The 24,763-nt window shown below is 42.4% G+C and overlaps 1 protein-coding gene across 1 annotated transcript in view; it reads right to left on the bottom strand.

Annotated features, from left to right (window-relative positions):
* The window catches only part of CHN2 (chimerin 2), a 480,978-nt gene that overhangs the window by 256,478 nt on the left and 199,737 nt on the right, over positions 1–24,763 (bottom strand). Inside the window, exon 2 of the mRNA XM_029589197.1 lies at positions 16,772–16,810. Coding sequence (XP_029445057.1) covers positions 16,772–16,810 — 39 coding nt within the window. The remainder of the gene's footprint in view (positions 1–16,771; positions 16,811–24,763) is intronic.

The following is a 24,763-nucleotide window of genomic DNA, read 5'->3' as shown; positions in this document are numbered from 1 at the left end:
GCCACCGGCGTGAGCGAGTTACGCCTGCCTTGAGCAGGCGTAACTTTTGTGATAAAGGTAGGGGGGATTTAGATAGGGCTGGGGGGGGGGGGGGTTTAAGTAGGGGAAGGAAGGGGAAGGGGAACGAAAGTTCCCTCCGAGGCCGCTCCGATTTCGGAGCGGCCTTGGCGAGAATGGGCAGCACGCGCAGGGCTCGGCGCGCTCAAGGTGCACAAATGTGCACCCCCTTGCGCGCGCCAACCCCGGATTTTAAAAGATACGCGCGGCTTCGCGTGTATCTATTGAAATCCGGCGTACTTTTGTTTGCGCCTGGTGCGCGAACAAAAGTACGCGCTCGTGCTTTTTTTGAAAATGTACCCCTTAATGTACATAAAACCCAGTTTTTAAGCATCCAAATTCTTTTTAAAATTAACTCCATAGCATGTAAACTTTCACAGCAAAACTATCTGCACCAAATGGTGTATGTAACTGCTGGGGCTGACTTTGCTGTGGTAATTTAGAAAGTGAATTTATACGTACAAGTTTGTTTTGAAAACTGCTGTAACTTACATGGACTGTTACAAAAATTATCCCATTATTTGTTATCTGCCTTTCCAGGGACAAACCTGCCCCAGTTCAAATAGTTACAAAAGCTTTTCAGCTGTACAGTTTCATTTAATTTAGGTACCTGATTATTTTTGTTCATTCTGTTTTGACCTGAGAAAGAGAGAATTAGCTTTCAAGAGCTAGTCAAGAAATATATTAAGTTAGTCCAATAAAAAGTATTTTTTATATATATTTTTTATTTCTTTTGTTTTGTTAACTTTTTTCTGATTATTTTTTTTCTTTACTGAATTTTGAATTATATATCATAAAAAGAAAAAAGAAGTAACAAAGTATGCAGTACAAGTAAATAGTCATAATATAAAGTTTAGCAAAAATGTAACTACATATTTAGACCCAATAATCTGGGGATGGGATTACAATATGGAGAAGGAGTAAATTCAAAATTAAAGGTCCTAATTTCTTATGTTGCTAAAGAAGAACTCTCACTTATGGTAGCTTTATCAAGTAAAAAAGTCTCAAGCTGCAGAGGGTCAGTAAAAATACATTTCTTTGCCTGAAAAGTAATAAAGGAAACAGTATTTTATTTATTATTTATGTATTTAATTTATTTAGATTTATATTCCGCTTTTCACACTTTTTTCAGCACTTCAAAGTGGATTACATTCAGGTACTGTCGGGTAAGGGGGTCATTCTCTAAAGGGACGTTTCGCGTGCGATACCTAAATCGAGGCGGAGTCAGGGCAGAGTCGGCCCAGGAAGAGGAGTCGTCGGGCGGAGACATCGCTGGCGGCAAAAGGTAAGGGACCCTTATCGCCACCAGGTGTAGTTATTCAGTGCAAAAGCCGGCAGCCAGTGCACTGCAGTGGTGCGATGGCTGCCGGCTTTCCCAGGCCCGCCCCCCGCTTTGCCCCCACCGGATTCTCTGCGACCTTAGAGAATCCAGGCCTAAGTTTGTACCTGAGGCAATGGAGGGTAAAGTGACTTGCCCTCGAACCCTGGTCTCCTGGTTCATAACCCAGTGCTCTAACCACTAGGCTACTCCTCCACTCTTACTTTTCAGGGATAGAAAATGCCTCCTACGGGCCTGTGTGGGTCTGGAGACATCAGGAAATAAAAAAATGTTCTGCCCACAAAATAAAACATCTTTGTTCCTAAAACGCTTCTTGAATATAATTTCCTTTTCCTGTTCTAAACAGAAGGATACAAAAAGTGTAGCCCTCCTGTTTATCACGTCAATTGACTCCTCTAAAAAAGAAATCCCTGGACTAGAAGTTCCCTCAACATGTTCTCTCTGCAAGTTATTAACATCATTAATCTGCCTAGAAAAATAAAAAAAGTTTGAAATAGCTGGTATGTTATCATTATATGCTAATATTTCTTTAAGAAATGTCTTGAACATTTCAAGAGCAGTAACCGTGTATATGGAAAATTCACCAAACAAATTCTTTCATCTCATTAAATTTTCAATCTCACTGTGTAATACCAAACTATCCTTAATATGCATATTCTCAGCATTCTGAAATAATTGAACTTTAGAAATCAAAGTACATACAGAAGATTCTAATTTACCAGTTTTCTTACTCTGCTCTTCAATCCAGGATCTATTTGCATCCACTAAGGAAGAAAGATGTGCATTAACTTGTGAGAAAGTCTAATTTAGCTAACATCCTCCACAAATCAGTGAGTGTGACACTAGAAGGCTCTTCAACATTCATTTGAAGGCATTCAGATGATTTGTGATTGAGTGGACTAACAGGCTTAAGAGGCTCAGAAGGAGACTCACACTACCCTCAATTCAGGATCCACAGGTCTCTTACCACTGAAGCTTCACCTGGTAACAACCCAACAGGCTGTGGAGGAAGAGGAGGAGGAAGACCATTGCTGGGACCCAAGGAAGCACTAGAAGTGCCTCCCACACTGTCACCAATTGGCAGCTCATTCTCCCTAATCAGGAGAACGTCCACTGGGCCATGGACAGGTTGAGGAGTGGAGGGAAGAAGTTACAATTCTAGCTTTCCTTTTCTTCCCAATTAATACACTAAGTTCAGGAAACAGAATAACCAGGTGAAATCGGACGAAGCCAGACAAAGCCGCATGCCGGCAGCGGCGGTGCGCCGCCGAGCCGGTAGATTTAAAGGTCTGGAAGACACGCCCTTATGACTGTCCGGCAGTGCACGGGTCGAGCAAGATGACATGCCCAAACTCTCCCGGGGTGGTCAGCAAGATGATAAATCACCTGAAGTCCAGCCGGGGATCCGGAAGCACCCTGCAACTCCTCACCTCTCCAGGAGCTCCCCCCTAGAGCTATTACCTACATTTCCTCAAAACAGTAATCGGATTGTTATCCGCTGCTGTTCCTTCCAATTTTTCTAACTCTCTGTTTTCTCCAGTTAACATTTTATTCCACCCCGTTTTCTCTTGGATGGAAGCAAAAGAGGCCATGACTGCTTTTAAACAGCAGCCGGGCCCACTGGGAGTTCCCTTGGAATGCTCCTTAGAGGATTATTTACTCTTGGTTCTGCTGTTGCTGCTTTAACAAAAAGGTAGTACTGAAATTTATTTGGTAAGCTTTTGAGTGGATACCCGAAATGTTTGCTTGTACACATATTTCCAGAAGACTGAACAAGCAGTAGAAGTAAAGTGGGATTGGATAGAAGAAGGAATAAGAGAGGTATTCTGAGACAATCTTGTTGTTTAGTTCAAATCCCTCTAGCATCTTCCCCCTCCCTCTCCCAAAAGCTGAAGTGAAATACGGATTTTAAGGCTCAGCAGTCCTTGCACTTAATTTGTGGTCTTTTGAGTGTAATATGCATTGGGGCGGATTTTCATACTCCGCGAATAGGCCTACTTTTGTTTGCGCTCCAGGCGCAAACAAAAGTAAGCTGGATTTTAGCAGATACGCGCGGAGCCGCGCGTATCTGCTAAAAACCTGGATCGGCGCGCACAAGGCTATCGATTTTGTATAGCCGGCGCGCGCCGAGCCGCGCAGCCTACCCCCATTCCCTCCGAGGCCGCTCTGAAATCTGAGCGGCCTCGGAGGGAACTTCCTTTTGCCCTCCCCTCACCTTCCCCTCCCTTCCCCTACCTAACCCACCCACCCGGCCCTGTCTAAGCCCCCACCTTACCTTTGCGGGGGATTTACGCCTCCCAGAGGGAGGCGTAAATCCCCGCGCGCCAGCGGGCCTCTTGCGCGACCTGGGGGCGGGTACGGAGGGCGCGGCCACGCCCCCGGACCGCCCCGGGCCGTAGCCACGCCCCCGTACCCGCCCCCAAAACGCTGCCGACAAGCCCCGAAAACGCCGCGACGACCGGGACCGCCCCCCCGACATGCCCCCCTCTGAGAACCCCAGGACTTACGCGAGTCCCGGGGCTCTGCGCGTGCCGGTAGGCCTATGTAAAATAGGCTCACCGGCGCGCAGGGCCCTGCTCGCCTAAATCCGCCCGGTTTTGGGCGGATTTAGGCGAGCAGGGCTCTGAAAATCCGCCCCATTATGAATAAGACTCCAGTAATTCAGAATTTAATGCTGCAGCATAAAGTGTCAAATCTGTGGAACTACAGAAACCTGGGTGAGGTGGGAGGGGATACAGTTGCCTTCTCCTAATTACCCTGTTCAGAACCCAAGGACTATTAAATGGGGAGGAGCAGCAGCGGTGGTACTTTTAGACAGTTTAGTTCTCGAGTTTGAAATAATTACCAGGTTGGAATGCAGAGTGGTAAAATTCCCAGGTAATGCCTCCCTCAGGCTGGGGGGGGGTCTTATGAGCCAATAATAAAAGGTTTTATTGCGTCTTAACTCTTGCTGCTGAATTTTCTCCGACCTGTAAACAATTAAAGGTGAAATCTTAAAAGTCTGGTGTGTGTGCATAAATTAGGGGGATGTGCACACAAGTCGGGCTTATGCGCAACGACTGAATTTTAAAAGCTGCCCAGATGTACACATATCTCCTGCTACATGCAGATCTCACTTGATTTTAAAAAAGGGGCACAGTCATGGCCTAGCTAGGGCGTGGGCATTTTGGGGCAAGACCAAGAGACGTGAATGTAAAAAATACTTAACACACCCTCGCGCACACCCAGATCCACTACCGTATAAAGTTTACTTCTGCCAGGGAGGAGCTGTAAGTTAAAAAAAAATTTTTAAAACAAGCCATTTCTCCTGGGTATAAAGGTTTGTGTAACTGGGAGGAGTGCAGGCTATCAAACCAGAGGGCTTTGGAAGACCTAGGTCTTAACTGGGCAAACTGGTGGACGAACTAGTGAAACCGGCAATGGCACAGATACATGCCTATTGTAAAATACCCTGCCTTATGTGGCAGAATTGAGATTTGTGCGCCTTTTGGGCGCACGCCCAATTAAAACTGGATGAACGTGCATGCGGCCAAGCTATTTTATAACATGCGCGCACACTATTAAACGGCCTTGTATCTGGATGTGCGCAGACAACATGCGCCAAAATGCACCTGTGTGCCAATTTGGAAGTTACTGTCCCTGTTGTGTTCATTGGTGATTTCAGTGGACATTTTGATAGTATTGTATCTGCCTCTCTTAAGGCATTTATACTGAGTATGAAGAACTTAGGATTTTATCAAACGGTAAGAGATAACATGTATATTAAGGACCATCTTTTAGATTTAATGTTTGCATTAGACAGATCTAACCTACAGGTGGCCAGTACTTGTATTGTTTGTCTTTTTTGGTCTGATCGCTTTCTAATCTGCTTTTTAGCAAAGAATGCATTGAGAGTGGTTTTAGTAACTGAAGATAGTTAGGTGGACCAGAAATTTGAGTAAGCTGAATAGTATTAAACTTTTGGAAAAATTATTATCAGAACATGTCAACTGAGCAGATGGTTCAACTTTGGGATCATGAATTTAAGACAGTTATGGATCTATTGGACTCTGAAAAAAAAGTGTTCCATCTTGAATAAACAAAAAAAAAAAACCCAACTATCCTTGGTTTACAAACGAATTGCATCTATGAATAAGATAGTTGTGTAAATTAGAAAGACAATGATAAAAAATGTCCTTCTCTAGACAATGTAATACACTGTAAAACACATAAGTTGTAAAATCTTGAGTAGCAAAAAAGTTTATTCTCAGCAACTAGCGCTCTCTAGATGATGGGGGAAAGCCAACAGTCGCTCAGGAGCATGTGCTTTGGAATGCTGCATCTTTGAAGGATAGTGTCAGAGCAGGGAAATTAGAGCATCCCAGAAGAGGGTATTAAATAAATCAGGGCTTCACAAACCACAGCCAGCAGGTTTTTCAGAACATCGGCAATAATATGCATGAGATAAATTTGCATATACTGAGTCTCTGTGATATGCAACTTTATCTCATGCATATTTGTTGTGGGTATCTTTAAAACCCGATTGCCTGTGGGGTCCCCCAGGACAGGTTTGGGAAGCCCTGAATACGTGCTAAAGTGTACCAGATGTCTTTAAGTAAAGAGCAGGGAGAGTAGAAAGATTCCAAATTATCTTTGCCAACTGATAAGTAGGTTGTTAATACAAAATAACATACTTTGAAATGTCTGTATACAAATGCTAGAAATCTAAAAAAAATAAGATTGGAGACAGGGTATATAGCACTGAATGAAGAGGTAGATACAATTGACACATCAGAGACCTGGTAGAAGGAGGATAACCAATGGGACATTGATACCAGGATACAAATTATACCAAAAGGATGGATCAAATTAGTGGAGGGGTGCACTTTATATTAAAGAGGACACTGAGTCAAATAGGATAAAAGTTCTGCAGGGAACCAAATGCAAATTTGAATCTTTATGAATAGAAATCACAGGTGAAAAGAGGAATAAAATAGCAGTGGGGGTACATTACTGTCCACCTGGCCAGAATGAACTAACAGACAATGAAATAATAAAAGAAATTAGGGAAGGAAACAAAATCAGCAGTAAAGTAATAATGGGAGATTTAAAATATCCCAGTACTGACTGGGCGAATATCACATCAGTATATACTAGAGAGGTAATCCGGTCCTTAGTAAAACACAAGATTTGGTGAGAGAGGTAACCATGTTGGAGTCACCTGGCAAAAGTGATCACAACATTATCAAATTTGCCTTAATAACTGGAGGGAGGACACTAAAGAAATCTACTGCGACAGCATTCAACTTTCAAAAGGGTGACTGATAAAATGAGGAAAATGGTTAGGAAAAATCTGAAAAAAGCAGCTGCAAAAGTAAGGACGGTAACTTTCAAACCAGTCGCGGGGACACATTGGCACATGTGCATTGGCTCGCACCCAGGGATGCCATCATTTCATAACTTGCGTGCTTATATGTGGGCATGTTATAAAATAACCTGGCCCATGCACATGTATGTCAAATATTAAGTGGGCACACACATGGACGAGCAAATCCCACTTCTACCATACAAGGTGGGGGATTTTTCAAATGGCACGTGCCCAAGCCTTTGTCAGTTTACCAGTTCGTCCACGAGTTTGCCCAATTAAAAGCTAGATCTCCCCCCCCCCCCCCAGTTTTCCCAGACCCTTTAAACCCCTCAGAAATGGCTCTATCCTTTTATTTTATAACTTACTTGTCATCCATAGCAGAAGTAAAATTATGCAGAAGGGAACTTCTGTGCGCTCTGGGGCATGTAAGTATTTACGCGCAAATATTTTGGCCAAGCTCCAAAATGCCTACGCCCTGCCCCTTTCTGGATACTTTTCAGATGTGCGCACTGCGGGCTTTATCTGCATATCTGGGCGCTTTTTAAAATACGGTCAGCTTGCGCAAGCCCGACTTCGTCGCACATCCCCTAACTGATGTGGGCACAGAGCTTTTAAAATTCACTTTAAGAGCTTAGATCAGGCATGGACCTTGTTTAAAAATACCATCTTGGAAGCCCAGACCACATGTATTCCATGCATTAAAAAAGGTGGAAGGAAGGCTAAATGGCTACAGGCATGGTTAAAAAGTGAGGTGAGAGGGGCTATAATAACTAAAAGAACAACTTTCAAGAAATGGAAAAGGGATCCAAATGAAGAAAACAGAAAATACCATATGAACTGGCAAGTTAGATGCCAAGCAGTGATAAGAATGGCAAAGAGAATTAAAAAGAAATCTTGTTGTGGAAGCAAAAACTCAAAAACTTTTTCAGATTCATTTCAAGTAAAAAGCCTGTGAGGGAGTCAGTTGATCAAGAAGTGAAAGGGGCACTTAGGGATGACAAGGCCAAAGAAGAGACCCTAAATGAGTGCTTTGCTTCGGTCTTCACTGAAGATGATGTAAGAGATATACCCATGCCAGAAATGATATTCAAAGGTGATGATTCAGAGGAAATGAAAGAAATCTTAGTGAATCTGGAAGATGTACTAGAGCAAACTGAAACTAAAGAGTAGCAAATCACCTGGACCAGATGGTATACATCTCAAAAAGTGTTGAAAGAACTGAAAAATGAAATTGCAGACCCGTTATTACTAATTTGCAAACTATCATTAAAATAGACTGGAGGTTTTTTGCCAGTGAAACATCAATTTTTATAAAGTGATAGAGGAAACTACAGACCAGCGAGTCTAATGTCTGTGCTGGGCAAATGGTAGAAACTATAATAAAGAACAAAATTACTGAACTTATAGATAGCCATAGTTTAAAGTAATAAAACCATAATGGATTAGCCAAGGGAAGTCTTGTCTCAGCAATCTGCTACATTTTTTAAAGGCGTAAACAAACGTGGATAAAGGTAAGCCAGTTCATACAGTGTATTTGGATTTCCAGAAAGCAACTGGAAGTCCCTCATGAGAGAATTCTTAGGAAATTAAAAATCAGAGAAAGGGGGTGCTCAGGGGGTGAAAAGTTAAAAAGAAGGTTTGTACTTTGTAATTGGTTGGTCTGTTTTGATGTTTTCATAATATTGCTATGTCTTGGTACATCCTTGAATAAAAGACATTTCCAAAAAAAAAAAAAAAAAAATCAGAGAATGGGGAGCAGTGTCCTATTGTAGATTGGGAACTGGTTAAAAGATAGGGCTAAATCATAAATTTTCTCTGTAGAGAAAGGTGAATAGTGAAGTTCCCCAAGGATCTGTTCTCGGACCACAAATTTTTAATATATTTATAAAACACCCGGAAATGGGAATGAGTGAGGTGATCAAATTTGCAGATTAACAACTTTGAATAATTTTATGTAATCACAAGAAAATTGTGAGAACTTGCAAAAATTGGGAAACTGGGCATGCAAAATGCAAATGAAATTTAATGCAGACAAGGGCAAAATGATACACTTAGGGGCGGATTTTCAGAGCCCTGCTCGCGTAAATCCGCCCAAAACCGGGCGGATTTACGCGAGCAGGGCCCTGCGCGCCGGGAAGCCTATTTTACATAGGCCTCCCGGCGCGCGCAGAGCCCCGGGACTCGCGTACGTCCCGGGGTTCTCGGAGGGGGGGCGTGTCGGGGGGCGGGGCCGGAGTGCGCGGCGTTGCGGGGGGCGTGTCGGCAGCGTTTTGGGGGCGGGTACGGGGCGTGGCTACGGCCCGGGGGCGTGGCCGCGCCCTCCGTACCCGCCCCCAGGTCGCGGCCCGGCGCGCAGCAGGCCCGCTGGCGCGCGGGGATTTACGTCTCCCTCCGGGAGGCGTAAATCCCCCGACAAAGGTAAGGGGGGGTGTAGACAGGGCCGGGTGGGTGGGTTAGGTAGGGGAAGGGAGGGTAAGGTGAGGGGAGGGCAAAGGAAAGTTCCCTCCTAGGCCGCTCCGATTTCGGAGCGGCCTAGGAGGGAACGGGGGTAGGCTGCGCGGCTCGGCGCGCGCAGGCTATACGAAATCGATAGCCTTGCGCGCGCCGATCCAGGATTTTAGCCGATACGCGCGACTACGCGCGTATCTACTAAAATCCAGCGTACTTTTGTTTGCGCCTGGAGCGCAAACAAAAGTAGGCTGTTCGCGCTCGTCTGAAAATCTACCCCTTAAGGAAGAGTAAATCACATTTATCTACACAATGCAAGGTTCCATATTAGGAGTCATGATTCAGTGTGCTGCAGGAGTCAAAAAAGCAATCAGAATGTTAGGAATAATTAGGAAGGGAATGGTTAACAAAACGGAAAGTGTCATAATGCCTCTGTATCACTCCATGGTGAGACTGCACCTTGAATACCATGTACAATTTTGGTCGCCGCAACTCAAAAAAGATATAGTGCAATGGAGAAGGAAAAGAGAAGGGCAACCAAAATGATAAAGGGGATGGAACAGCTCCCCTATGAGGAAAGGCTGAAGAGGTTAGGGCTGTTCAGATTGGAGAAGAGATGGCTGAGGGCGGATATGATAGAGGTCTTTAAAATCATGAGAGGTCTAGAATGGGTAAATGTGGATCGGTTATTTACTCTTTCGGGTAATAGAAGGACTAGGGGGCACTCCATGAAGTTAGCATGTGGCACATTTAAAACTAATCGGAGAAAGTTCTTTTTCACTCAACGCACAATTAAACTCTGGAATTTGTTGCCGGGGGATGTGGTTAATGCAGTTAGTATAGCTGTGTTTAAAAAAGGATTGGATAAATTCTTGGAGGAGAAGTCCATTACCTGCTCTTAATTAAGTTGACTTAGAAAACAGCCACTGCTATTGCTAGCTACAGTAACATGGGATAGACTTAGGGGTAGATTTTCAAAAAACGCGAATAGGCGTACTTTTGCTGGCGCCTGATGCGCCAGCAAAAGTACGCTGGATCGGCGCGCGCAAGGCTATGAATTCTGTATAGCCGGCGCGCGCCGAGCCGCGCAGCCTACCCCCATTCCCTCCAAGGCCGTTCCGAAATCGGAGCGGCCTTGGAGGGAATCCTCTAACGCCTTCCCCTCACCTTCCCCTCCCTTCCTCTACCTAACCCACCCGCCCGGCCCTGTCTACACCCCCCCTTACCTTTCTCCGGGGATTTACGCCTCCCGGAGGGAGAAGTAAATCCCCGCACACCAGCGGGCCGCTAGCGCGCCGGGACGCAATCTGGGGGCGGGTCCGGAGGGCGCGGCCACGCCCACGGGCCCGCCCCCGGAACGCTCCCGACACGCCCCGAAAACGCCACACAGTTCGGGCCCGCCCCCCGACACGCCCCCTCCGAAAACCCCGGGACTTACGTGAGTCCCGGGGCTCTGCGCGCACCGGTAGGCCTATGTAAAATAGGCTTACCGGCGCGCAGGGCCCTGCTCGCCTAAATCCGCCCGGTTTTGGGCGGATTTAGGCGAGCAGGGCTCTTAAAATCCGCCCCTTAGATTTTGGGTACTTGCCAGGTTCTTATGGCCTGGATTGGCCACTGTTGGAGACAGGATGCTGGGCTTGATGGACCCTTGGTCTGACCCAGTATGGCATATTCTTATGTTATTACCCCGAACCACCAAGGATCTGGGAATCGATGCTGCCGTTGGGATATCTTCGCTCGAGGAGTTCCTACTCAACTCAGCACAGAGAAAGCCTGAAGAGGGCCCACTCAGAAGAAGAACAAGTCCAACTTTTTACTAAACTGCAAAGTTCCTCCATCTTCCAGGCACTTTTCCTTTGGTATCTTGTTGACATCTGGCCACATTCATAGCAAATGAATTACCTGCTCTTAATTAAGTTGACTTAGAAAATAGCCATTGCTATTGCTAGCTACAGTAACATGGGATAGACTTAGATTTTGGGTACCTAAGCATATGTAACAAATATCATGGCCATTGGTGATAGACATCTTAAGGCCACATACATGGTCTTTGAAACTATTGGAAGTGGCTTTCTTGGACTGGACATGATTTTTTTTTCTTTTTTTTGGTAGCACTGAAAAGTGATATTGAGGAGCTGTTGAGGCAGCCAGGCAACTCAAAGCAAGATGAAAGGTAAAGCTTTGAAGTACAAGATACCGATAAAACAAGGCAGAGTGCACACACTTCCGTACAGAAGCTCAGATAAAAAAAGACTGAGGATCTCATGAGGCAGCACTTTCGCGGGAACTCCCGCACATGCTCAGTAGTAAAACTTTACTGAGCTAGAGAAATGTGTTTGTTTGGCACCGTCAAATGATGTCATTCATGTGTCATGGCTAATTCAGCCCTGCCTGTCCATAGAGAATCTGTTAGGGGTAACATTTCTGCATGGGTATAACCTGCATGGAGTGGCATAAGAACATAAGAAATTGCCATGCTGGGTCAGACCAAGGGTCCATCAAGCCCAGCATCCTGTTTCCAACAGAGGGCAAACCAGGCCACAAGAACGTGGCAAGTACCCAAACACCAAGAAGATCCCATGCTACTGATGCCAGTATTAGCAGAGGCTGAGCAGTAATTTGCTGGGCAGACTGGATGGACCATAGGGTCTTTTTCTGTCGTCATTTCCTATGTTACTATATTTTACAGGTTGCTTTTTGTATTTTTTTAATTTGTATTTCTTTTCATTTCCTTTTTGCAGCTCTCTGAGTTATAATTGATTTAATTTTAATTTAGCAAGAGGTCCATATTCAAATGCATCTAGCTGGCTAACTCAGAAGTTAAACAAAAACAATCAAGAGCTAAGCTCTGTCGCTGGACAATTAAATAACCTTTTAGTGAATAGTGTGTGTTCTAGAATTATTTTAAATAAAGTAAATACCTACACTACCAATGGTAAAAAGTTTTTAATAATGTGTATAAATTTAAAAATGTTAAGTGGAGTCAGAGAAAGGTTTCATACATGGTGTAGGTGCCCTGCACCTCCGTAAGGTGAACTTATAATCATCAACCTTCCTCCTCCTCCTCAATAGCTTTTAACGATTATTTTTTAAGAGTTTTGTATGTGAACTTGTGTTGTCCCTAACAACACCTAAAGGACTCTTCCGTGGCAATATGATTTTTAAATGCGTGACCACAAAAGTTTACTCCATAATACTCAATGAGAATGTCAATAAAGGGTATAAAAACAGACTTCCCCGATTTTGGTTGGTGTGTCCATCTTCTTATAAGTTATCCCAACATGTTTCAGACGTAAATGCCGCGATCGTTAGAGGAAGATCGCCCTGTGGCACAACATTTTGAGCTCAGGAGAAACCGTCGAGGAGAGGGTTGCAGACTCCGTGAAGTTGGTCTTGGTAAACATCGAACCCCCTGAGGAAAGGCATTTACGTCTGAAACATGTTGGGATAACTTATAAGAAGATGGACACACCAACCAAAATCGGGGAAGTCTGTTTTTATACCCTTTATTGACATTCTCATTGAGTATTATGGAGTAAACTTTTGCGGTCACGCATTTAAAAATCATATTGCCACGGAAGAGTCCTTTAGGTGTTGTTAGGGACAACACAAGTTCACATACAAAACTCTTAAAAAATAATCGTTAAAAGCTATTGAGGAGGAGGAGGAAGGTTGATGATTATAAGTTCACCTTACGGAGGTGCAGGGCACCTACACCATGTATGAAACCTTTCTCTGACTCCACTTAACATTTTTAAATTTATACACATTATTAAAAACTTTTTACCATTGGTAGTATAGGTATTTACTTTATTTAAAATAATTCTAGAACACACACTATTCACTAAAAGGTTATTTAATTGTCCAGCGACAGAGCTTAGCTCTTGATTGTTTTTGTTTAGTACAGCAGTTCGCGGCACAGGTGTATCTTTTGATATTGATTAACTCAGAAGTTAGCCTGCTAGGTAGAGAGTACACAGTACAAATCAACTTTTACCTTTCATCACTCCAAATGACAGAAAATCTTCACTGATGTCAACTTTACTGTTCGTACCTCTGTCTGTGTATGTAAAACTGCCCACCAAAACGTACCCCAGCTCCCAAACCTCACCCAGAGTAATAAGTGCCCCCTCTTACAGTGGTATAAATAATAAACTTATAGCATTACAGCATTATCGCGTGCATTACAGCCTTAGCATTAAGGCCCAACGCAAAATGATAAATGACCCAGTTAGCCGGTTAAGTATGGTTGGATCAAACAGCTGTCCTATAGTTAGCTGGCTAACTTTATGATAGCTGGCTAAATTCAATAGTACGGCTGCACTGAATATACCTCCAAAGTTAGACAGATTAGTTTATTCAGTTACCTTTGCTATCAGGACTGTCTGAATATGGACCTCTGTTTTGATTTATGTTTTTGTATTTGATGCTTCCTCATTGTATATTGTTTAAAACCTTACTGTGATCCATTTAGGGGTTGTGTAAGTGAATATTTAGGTGACATATAAAATGAAATAAATAGATAAAACGTGTAAGTTTCAGTAGGTGCCTTTTACAGTTCCTTTAAAAGAAAATATAGGTGAATAGGGGCAGAAGTGACCGGCTTTAAAATAAACATGTCAAACCAGTCAAATTATCCACTAGATTAATATCACTATGAGCTGAAAGTTTCTGATAATTAAATCTGTCATGCTGTCAGTGACAAGGAAGCAGGATTTCACCTTCAGTGTTAGACTACACTGAAAACATGGTCCTGAACCAAAAGCAATCCAAGCAGAAATCTTCTTGCTATCATATCACTTGCCAAGTCAGTTTAAATCAGAGCATTTCATCTTGGTCCCTCTTCCAAGGTCGCAAATGCCATGGAGTTTAGATGCTGAAGATACGTTTCTGCCTTTAACCACAAATCACATTCTTTGAACAGTAGCTGATTTATCTAGGGAAACAAAAGCATGCTTGCCCATGTTTCCAAATTAGGGCTACAATAAGGCAGAAGGCAGCACTGCCACAGAGATGAAGGTTTCAAAAGCTCATTCCCTCCTTTCTTTTTTTTTTTTTCAAATCAAGTAACAAGAGAGTAATGCAACACACACAATGGAACATGGGGCAACCAGTGAGGAGCTGGAAGAGGTCTCCTGAGCAATGGCTTTTGCTCTATGGAGGTTTCCATCCCAGGAATTCCCAATCGCCTACAAAAAGAATAGCCAAATTCATACAGATTTGTTTTTCAATTGTGTCTCCAGTGGGGTTAAAAGGCAGGGCTTCTCAATCTCAGTCAAAAGCCAAAACGAGAACATGGCTCAGACCCCATGCTTGGATCTTAAGCAAAAATAAAAAAGGCAGAGAAGTGGCTCGTGCATATGAGAAACAGTCATATGAATGGATGTTTGTGAAAGGCAGTATCTTAAGCAAAATTTTGTATTTATTTTTATGCAACTGTTTGTCTGGGGGTTCGCCGATTCCCCTAGGGCCATAAAAGTATTTTTTTTCTCTGGGACTGTTTTCTCACACATACCTCCCCCTCAATGCAGATCCCAAGGGGATAAAGGTAGTCCGCTGTGGCACAGGTGATGGTGTGCTTCTCCTTAATTGTGTTTGTCTTTCTCCCTCTCTGATGGTATCTTTGTTTCAGGGGCAAACAGGCTGGACACAGACTGGGTGCTCAGATACAAAACTTACTGATTATTTCACAAACCTCATTCATAGTTTGATGGCTATTCCCACAAATGAATCTGTACAATGGGAATATTTACAATGTCTCTCTGAGGATGGGCTCGTGTCCTTTTCTTAAATTTCTGGAGGAAAGCTGGTCACTTTTCTCCTCAGTGTACAAAAGTTGTCCCAGGGTGTGAGGAGAGTCCTATTGGGGAAACTCCGAAGCCCAAAAAGATCCTGAGTCCAATGCTCTGTCTCTTGCCCACAGCCTGTGTCCTGGTCCCCTTGGGATGGAGATCCCAGGCAGGGTATCCGGATCTTGATTCTTCTTCCCGCAGTCTCTCTTATATCTACATAACGTCTCTGAGGGAACGGTCCTAAACCAAGTTCCCAATCTCCTGGCTCCAATTTTATGAGGAAGGAAAAAATCTCCACACTAACCAAAAAGGAAAAAAATCCCAAATACTTAGTCCAAAAATTCCATGCGGGGTAGTGCTGTCATTAGTCTTTCTTCCTCTAGAGAGCAGAAGGACAGCTCACAAATCGTCAGCGACTGCTCTCTGGATTGGGGCTGGTCCCTCTCCAAAGGGAACAGGGTGTTCTCCAATATGAGAAAAACTATACCACATCTGACCAAAATCTCAAAGTCTCTCTCTCTCAAAATTTGAGGCAGACCCTCAAAGTGTAGTGATAAGGAATCTCCTCTAAATGGAAAACACCAAGTTGGGTAAGTGGGCCCAATTCAACAAGGAGAAAAAGAAAATAAGACTCTTGCCATGTCACTTGACCCAACTGAGGACAAAATTGACATTACAACCATGTCCAAAGTAGGAGGATTTATTAACAGGTGGTAATAAATGCATAAACAACTGAGATTAACTGGCATCCTAGTTGGAACTGTTAGGAAGACAAAACACTAAGCACTCAAACTAGCCGATCCATTCACCCCTACCAATGGTGAGGGCCATATTCAGCCAATGTGCAGCTCTGCTCGTTAGCTGGATAAATGTATCCGACTAACTAGTGCTGGATATTCAGCGGTGCCACCATGTCATTGAATATACCCAGCTACCTTAAAGTTAGCAAATATGTTTATCCAACTAACTTTAGGGCAACTCTATGGTATGGCCACAGTTAGCCAGATAGGTTATCCAGCTAACTTAGCTCTGCCCCGGAATGCACCTCATTTATCCAGCAAAATTCTAACTTAAAAAAAAAAAAAAGCTTTCATTTAGCTGGATAACTTCAGTTATTCGGCTTAACATGCTTGAATATGGGCCTCAGTGCTTCTAGATAAGGCTTAACACAGTGACAGCACAGGGTACACAAGCTAACAATCACTGCTTGTATTGTTGCTATATGAATATCAGTATTTGGGAGGATAACAATTCTCAGTGCTGGTACATTTTCTAGGAGCATTTTACTACAAGCATACATACACACATACATATTATATATGTATAGATATATGAAACTTGGAAAATAGCTGATGTTGTCCTATGAAATCTACATAGCTCCTATGGCAGCTGGCATGCAATACTAGTTGAATGTCTCAAGTCAGAGGTGAGAGGAATCTAAAGCCAAGCTAGGGCAATTACCTGATAATGCTCGCTACTAAAGACTAATGTTTCTAGATGTTTGAAAAAAGTAGAAAAAAAAAAAGTCAAACAAATCAATAGCAAGAAAAAATAGACTTTGATGATTAGTTAATATGTACCGAATCGGACGTGGACTAGAAATCTGTCAGTTTGGATTTTCATGGCTTTTTCTTTTTAAAGGTTTAATCCAGTTTCCTTTTTGAACATAAATTGGGCTTACCAGAATAGGTCAGGAAAAAAGCATTTCTGCATTACACTCTACTTAAAAACATTGATTTTTAAAACAATCCTACTTTTAATGGAGATTTTCCCACTGCCCATACTCACAGTATGATTTCCATATTGGAGGCTGGTACTCTTCAGCATCTAAAACAAGAAGGATTCAGTCAATTAAACCATGACACAGTCTTTTGCACAGTAATCACAACTTCTCAGAGAAAATTTCTTATTTCCTTCTAAAGATTCAAATTCTGATTTCCAGCCCAGTACAGTTCTAAACAGTATAGCCATTTTAACATCACTTGTAGTCAATCTCCTTTTGCTCAAAATATGAAAAAGCTAACTAGTCCACAACTTGAGCACTGTGAATCACAAAGGGCTCCATTTACCCTTTCTGAGGCTGGAATGGAGCCCAAGAAGAACTGATGTTTGGAAAATTCAGAGAATTTAAAACAGTACTCAAAACTTGAGCGGAGGCTATGTAGGAGGCCAAATAGCCACAGATTGGATGATAATGAGTGTATAATGAAGTACTTGAGGGCCATCTTACTACAAGCTATGAAATGCAATACCAGCCTCATTACAATAAGTGTGGCCCTCATTATCACTTTTCAGACATGCAATGTCCCTAGCAGATGTGGTCTGCCAAGTCAGTGCAAACGAAGGACAAGAAGCCAAAAACGCCTGCCCACACACTTCAGTCTCACCAACTCATGCGCCTACTTCTCCAATTCTTATCCATTCCGGTTCTATAGCATATAGAAATAGTGAAAATCTCAGCATTCACATACACAAACTAAACTGTATATTACAGTGATGAAATATACCTCAAATGCCTTAGCAAGCTGAAGTATCTGGGAAACTGCTGCCATACTGCCATACAAGGCCAGTATGTATTCAAAAACATAATGAAATGATTCACACTCATAAATGCAGTTGTAAAGTAACACAACACAGACACAAACTTAGACAATCACATAAACATATACTTTAGTTTATAAATTATAATTACACAGATGTGGATTCTCAAGATTACTAACTTGTAAAGTTTTACATTTATATAATTATATAGTCATACAATTGAACGCTTACATAGTGACACAGTTATTTATGGCTCCAAGGTTCTATATTTTTAAGTTTATTTTTATTGCCCTGAATGGTGTAGGTGCGGACAATTCCATCAGTGAGCAGCATACTTAAAAGGAATCTCTAAACTCCCCAGGAATATATTTTTAATTCCCCCCCCTGGTCAGTTCTGTGGCACAAGGGAACACAGTGAGGCCCACCGGCCCATCAACCTACTGGGTTGTCTTGCACAATGGCGGAAATCAAGGTTTTGTACCGTTCCTTATTTACTGCTCCAAAGCACTAAATTTAGAATGTTTTAATTTTCCATTTTAGGGTCCAAGATACTACAGGGGAGCTTCAAAGCTATGCAAGAATATTAGAGATTTAAATATAAATATAAAAGAAATGCAATACAAGGATTCGTGGACTGGGCTCTTGCAGAGTGGGTGCATTTACCATTGTGCAAACCAGAGTAACCAGAGTCAGTTGGACCGTTAGATGATCGAGGGGTTAAAGGGGCACTTAGAGAAGATAAGGCCATTGTGGAAAGATTAAACAATTTCTTTGCTTTGGTATTTACTGAAGATGATGTTGGGGAGATACCCATTCCAAGGAAGGTTTTCATGAGTAATGATTCAGATGGACTGAACCAAATCATGGTGAACCTAGAAGATGTGGTAGACCTGATTGATAAACTGAAGAGTAGTAAATCACCTGGACCGGATGGTATACACCCCTGAGTTCTGAAAGAACTTAAAAATTAAATTTCAGACCTAATAGTAAAAATTTGCAACATATCATTAAAATCATCCATTGTACCTGAAGACTGGAGGGTGGTTAATGTAACCCCAATATTTGCAAAGTGCTCCAGGAGTGATCTGGGAAACCACAGACCAGTTAGCCTGACTTCAGTGCCAAGAAAAATAGTGGAGAGTGTTCTAAATATCAAAATCACAGAACATATAGAAAGACATGATTTAATGGAACAAAGTCAGCATGGCTTTACCCAAGGGAAGTCTTGCCTCACAAATCTGCTTCACTTTTTTGAAGGAGTTAATAAACATGTAGATAAAGGTGAACCGGTAGATGTAGTGTATTTGGATTGTCAGAAGGCATTTGACAAAGTTCCTCATGAGAGGCTTCTAGGAAAAGTAAAAAGTCATGGGATAGGTGGCGATGTCCTTTCGTGAATTACAAACTGGCTAAAAGACAGGAAACAGAGTAGGATTAAATGGACAATTTTCTCAGTGGAAGGGCGTGGGTAGTGGAGTGCTTCAGGGATCTGTATTGGGATTCGTACTTTTCAATATATTTATATATGATCTGGAAAGGAATATGACGAATAAGGTAATCAAATTTGCAGATGATACAAAATTATTCAGATTAGTTAAATTACAAGCAGATTGTGATAAATTGCAGGAAGACCTTGTGAGACTGGAAAATTGGGCATCCAAATGGCAGAGGGAATTTAATGTGGACAAGTGCAAGGTGATGCATATAGGGAAAAATAAAATAACCCATGCTATAGTTACACAATGTTAGGTTCCATATTAGGTGCTACCACCCAAGAAAGATCTAGGCATCATAGTGGATAACACATTGAAATCGTTGATTCAGTGTGCTGCGGCAGTCAAAAAAGCAAACAGAATGTTGGGAATTATTAGAAAGGAAATGGTGAATAAAACAGAATATGTCATAATGCCTCTGTATCGCTCCATGGTCGCCGCATCTCAAAAAGATATAGTTGCAATGGAGAAAGTTAGAGAAGGGCGACCAAAATGATAAAGGGGATGGAACAGCTCCCCTATGAGGAAAGACTAAAGAGGTTAGGACTCTTCAGCTTGGAGAAGAGAAGGCTGAGAGGGGATATGATAGAGATGTTTAAAATCATGAGAGGTCTAGAACGGGTAAATGTGGATCAGTTATTTACTCTTTTGGGTAATAGAAGGACTAGGCGGCATTCCATAAAGTAAGCATGTGGCACATTTAAAATTAATTGGAGAAAATTCTTTTTCACTCAATGCACAATTAAACTCTGGAATTTGTTGCCAGAGGATGTGGTTAGTGCAGTTAGAGTAGCTGTGTTTAAAAAAGGATTGGATAAGTTCTTGGAGGAGAAGTCCATTACCTGCTCTTAATTAAGTTGACTTAGAAAATAGCCACTGCTATTGCTAGCTACAGTAACATGGGATAGACTTAGATTTTGGGTACTTGCCAGGTTCTTATGGCCTGGATTGGCCACTGTTGGAGACAGGATGTTGGGCTTGATGGACCCTTGGTATGAACCAGTATGGCATGTTCTTATATTTATTCTTAATCTCAGGTTCATAGAATGCTGCCATAGAGAATGGATATAAATGGATTTAAAGGATGATCAAAGCATATTATTCTACATTAGGGTTTACAGGAGAAAAACAGTATAATAAATAAATACATTGGAGTGACAATTACAATCACCCTGAGGTAGTTAAAAGCAGCAAATAAATATATCCCAGGAGCTAATCCCAATGAAGTAGAATATGGGAGAGAAACAAAGGACAATATTTGGTATGAGTCTACAGTTGAAACACACCCTCTCATCCACCTTATTTAACATATATCTCACTCCCCTCTGTCAGCGGACCTAGGCCTTAAGTTCTATCTCTATGCTGATGATGTACAAATCATCATTCCTATCCACGACTCTCTATCTGATGCCCTGAAGCACTGGGACAAATGCCTTGCTTCCATAAATAACCTACTTACAAAGCTCCACCTTGCCTTAAACAACTAAAACAGAACTGCTCCTCATATCCCAACATCATACCCTCAAACCCTCCATTTCCAATGACCCGGCTTTCAGTGCTATATCCTCCCAGCATTGTGTAAGAGACCTCGGAGTCCTCCTGGACCAGCAACTTAATCTAAAGAAATACATTAACTCTATCCTCAAAGCTGGATTCTTTAAACTCAACGTCCTAGAAAAAACTCAAACCTCTGCTCCACCAATATGATTTCCGTTCTCTCATTCAGGCCACCCTTTCCTCCAAGCTAGATTACTGTCACTCCCTGCTGCTTGGGCTCCCCTACTCCACCATAAAGCCCCTACAAAATGTTACAGAATGCAGTAGCTAGAGTCATCACCAACACATGGAAATCCTCCCATATCACCCCTATTCTCAAAGACCTCGACTGGCTCCCCATCCCCTCACGGATCCTCTATAAAATCTTATCTATCATACATAAATCCATACACTGCCATAATGCCAATTGGCTGGACGAACCTTTCCACCTCACACACTCCAATTGCCCTACGCGGACCATTAATAAAGGTACCCTCCAGGTACCCTCTCTCAAAAAGGCTCATCTCTCTATTTATTTATTTATTTATTTAACTTTTAATATACCGACATTCATAGGGCATATCATGCCGGTTTTCAAAAAAACTGAAGCAGGTAGAAAATACAATGAACAAGGGTAGGGGAGAAGGGGAGCAGGCAAGAAAAAGGTGAGAGGTGGGCAGGGGAAGAGCAGCAAGAAAGAATAGGGCAGAAGGAGAGAGAGGAACAAACAACTTGATAAATATAATAAAAGGAACATAATTGTAACTGTTTTAAAATTATAAATTAAGGCGAAGTATTCATTTACAATAGATCAGTTGTATGATTAATTGATTGAAGGGGGAGGGGGGAGAGGGAGGCGGAAGAAGAAGGAAGAGGTGGGAGGGGGAGATAGGGGGGCAGGGAGGGTGGGCTAGGGAGGTAAGGGGAGGGTGGGGGGTGAAGGGGGGGAGGACGGTGATGGAAGGGGTAGGGAGTGGGCTAGGTTTGATTGGCTTCTGGGTAGGCTTGCCTGAACAGCCAGGTCTTGATCGTGCTGAAATAGCACGATCTCTACCACAAGAGATCGTGCTATTTCCATTGCTGGCCCTAAGCACTGGAACTCACTCCCCACATCAATGCGACTGGAATCCTGCACCTCCAAATTCAAGAAGAAACTAAAAACATGGCTTTTTAGACAGGCTTACCCGGATTAGACCCTGCCTCCCCCTCCCAGGCAACCCCCTTTATCTACCCCTGCGTACGATTCTGACATGAGCCTCATCTTTCAAATTTGTATATTATAATGTATATAAGTTGACTCATTATATCGTATATTATATTGTATATACCTTGGTACAAAGTCTTCTCCCTATACCCCATTGTATTATCTTGTTAGTTGTGTTCTAGTTTCTACTCTGCCTGGCTTTAAATCTTGTTGCCTCCTTTTTCCCCCGCCCCTGTTTTTTGTACTTTCCATCTGGCAGTTCTAATGTAAACCGGTATGATGTTGTACACTAATGTTGGTATATAAAAGCTATAAATAAATAAATAAGTATAGTAAATAAAAACATCCGGGGAGGAGTGGAAACAATCACATTGAACTAGTAAAATAAAGTAAATAAATGCCATCAAAGAGTCTAATTGCAACATTATGCATGTGTGTATAAAATGTATTTATCGATGGTACCGAGTTTCTGCTATGTCAACATTTTCAAAGTCACGTACACACGGATGCGACGATTATAACATGCATGATGTGACGCGCACATTCTAAAATCTGATACCTGCGTGTGCAAGGGGCGGGAATGTTTGTAGAAATACGCGACGATCGGACAGGGCCTGCCCCAGTTCCCTAACTACTCTTCCTCCCTTTTCCCCTCTCCACCCCAACCCCTAATCCTCATCTAACTATTCTAATTGTTTTTTGGTTTTTAACTTACTTCCTCTCTGGAGCTGAAGTAAGTTCCACACGCCGGTCGGCTGCCAGCACTTGCTTTCTTGGTGCTGTCCTGGATAGCCCCCGGCCCTTTTCAAAAACCCGGCACTTCCACGCGTACTGTGAGATGTGTGTGGCCGGGCCGCTCTGAAAATGCGTGCAGCTCGGCCACGCGTGTATCTCCCGGGATTGGCATGCACCAGCTTTTAAAAATTGGCCCCCTATTGTAACCTCTTTAGAACTCTTCTAGTTGGAAAATCATGAAATAAATTGATGATCATCATTATCCTACACACACATTATATAAAATTTTTGGGGGAATTTAGCTCATTCCTTTTCATTGTTAGTTCAAGGATATATATATACACACACACACACACACACTATATAAGAGCATTTATATACACACTATGCAAACCTCAACCCCTGCATGATATGTGAATGCTCTCTCTTTTTATAAGTATTGTGTGTGTGTATATCCTGAGGTCACCAGAATCCAAGGAGAGGGTGACTTTCAGACATCCTGAGAGAAGGTGAAAAGATAGAGAGGTGAGAAGGAAAAGAGATGGACTACATTAATGCCTCACAACATCCTTCTACATATCCTCACAGGGCAGCAAGCTAATCCACTAAACAGTGGGCATTACAGCCTCATTTATCATATACAAGGGATCCATCACTGCATTTACCCTGCATCCTCAGTGAATCATGCAATAAAATAGGGGGTTCACAGCCTTCATACACTCCACTCTTTCCGGCACCCTGCCACCTTCTCCATCAGTCATTATACACATTGGGAAAGGGCCTTACATGTATTGCATTTAGAAAGCACCTAACACTAAGAAGGCCTGCACACCTCCTGCTGTCACTGCTCTGAACAGGGATGCAGGTCAGTACATATATATTGTTATCCACACCATGTACACAAAAATGAACACATCTGAAGATCAAAGAATGATAGGTGTAACATGACTGGTATAACAAGAGCATAATATGAAGTATTTAAGGTCCGCCTGGTTGCAAGCTGTGAAATACAATACCAGCCTTGTTTAAAAAAAAAAAAGCATGACCTTTGTATTTCCTTTTCAGACATGCAAAGTCTCTCAGATGTCAGTACCCTATAGAAAAAAGGCAGGACAATGCACTGAGCAGATGTAGTCTGTCAAGCCAGTGCATACTAAGGACAAGAAGCCAAAAAAACGTCTACTCACACTTCAGTCTCCACCACCTTATTCACATACTTTCTCCAACACAAATCTGTTCCTGTTCCATTTATTCTTCTTGTCCTTTCTCAAAAGGCAGCTGCTTATAATCACCAAAGAGCATAGGGTGTCTTCCTGCTATGCTAAGGCAGCACATACAGACATGGGTCCTTTAAATGCTTGAAATATGCTATGCTAATGTTAAACCCAGTATAACTTGCAGGAATAATAATGTCATCATATTCATTGCCTTACTGACAGCCAACAATGGCCACACCACAGCCCAGCAGCTCAGACATCCCCACCAGCCCCATTCCAGCTGGTCCCATGAAAAAGATACTGGGACAAGGACTAGCCTTAGACCCCAGGAATCATTTTCAAATGGTGCCCAAGCAAATAATTTGCTTTGCATGTCCCCGAGTGACCTGTTGTAGATTTTTGGGGATTTTGCTTCTATTTTTACAAAGAGCATGCTCCCAGGATATGCTTAACGATGTTATATTCCTTACTAGCTAGCTCTCGCTAAACCTAACCTATCATGCCCCCTCTTTCTGCAATTGTGCAAACCAGTTGCAAAAAAAGCTGAGTACTTATACCTTATCACCTACAAGCTCCAATGTTGCCTAGCCACTTGCTAAAGAAAACATTTCCAATGCAATAAAATATGAAAATCAAAGGATGGGGGTAAAGCATGAAGCTGCTGTGCTTACTTATAAAAATGATCTTCAAATATTATGGTCTTCAAATATGCGCAACGGTTTCCTTAACAGTGCTTTTGGGCCATATAGAGTTCCAGCTTTATAAATGTTAAAACAACAATAATAAAAGCAGCCTCCAAACAAAAACATCTCAGACATAGAAAATAATATAAGCAGTGGATCAATATGCAAGTTTTCTGCACTATATGATACAGGCGTCAGCTAAAAGCTACTGTTCTGTCAGTGTGGGCGACAGGAGAGGAAGGAAATGAACCGGCTTCTCTACCTTAGTAGCCCAAAGCAACCACAGTAACAGAAAGTATCACACCACAGTATTCAAAAAGAAAAAATGTTTTAAATTAGTTTGAAAGACTAACATGCTATTTTCAAAATAA

The sequence above is a fragment of the Rhinatrema bivittatum genome, chromosome 2 (genome assembly GCF_901001135.1).
Source record: "Rhinatrema bivittatum chromosome 2, aRhiBiv1.1, whole genome shotgun sequence".
NCBI lineage: Eukaryota > Metazoa > Chordata > Amphibia > Gymnophiona > Rhinatrematidae > Rhinatrema > Rhinatrema bivittatum.
The sequence above is the reverse complement of the archived record's forward strand: the minus strand, read 5'-3'. Positions and strand labels throughout refer to the sequence as shown.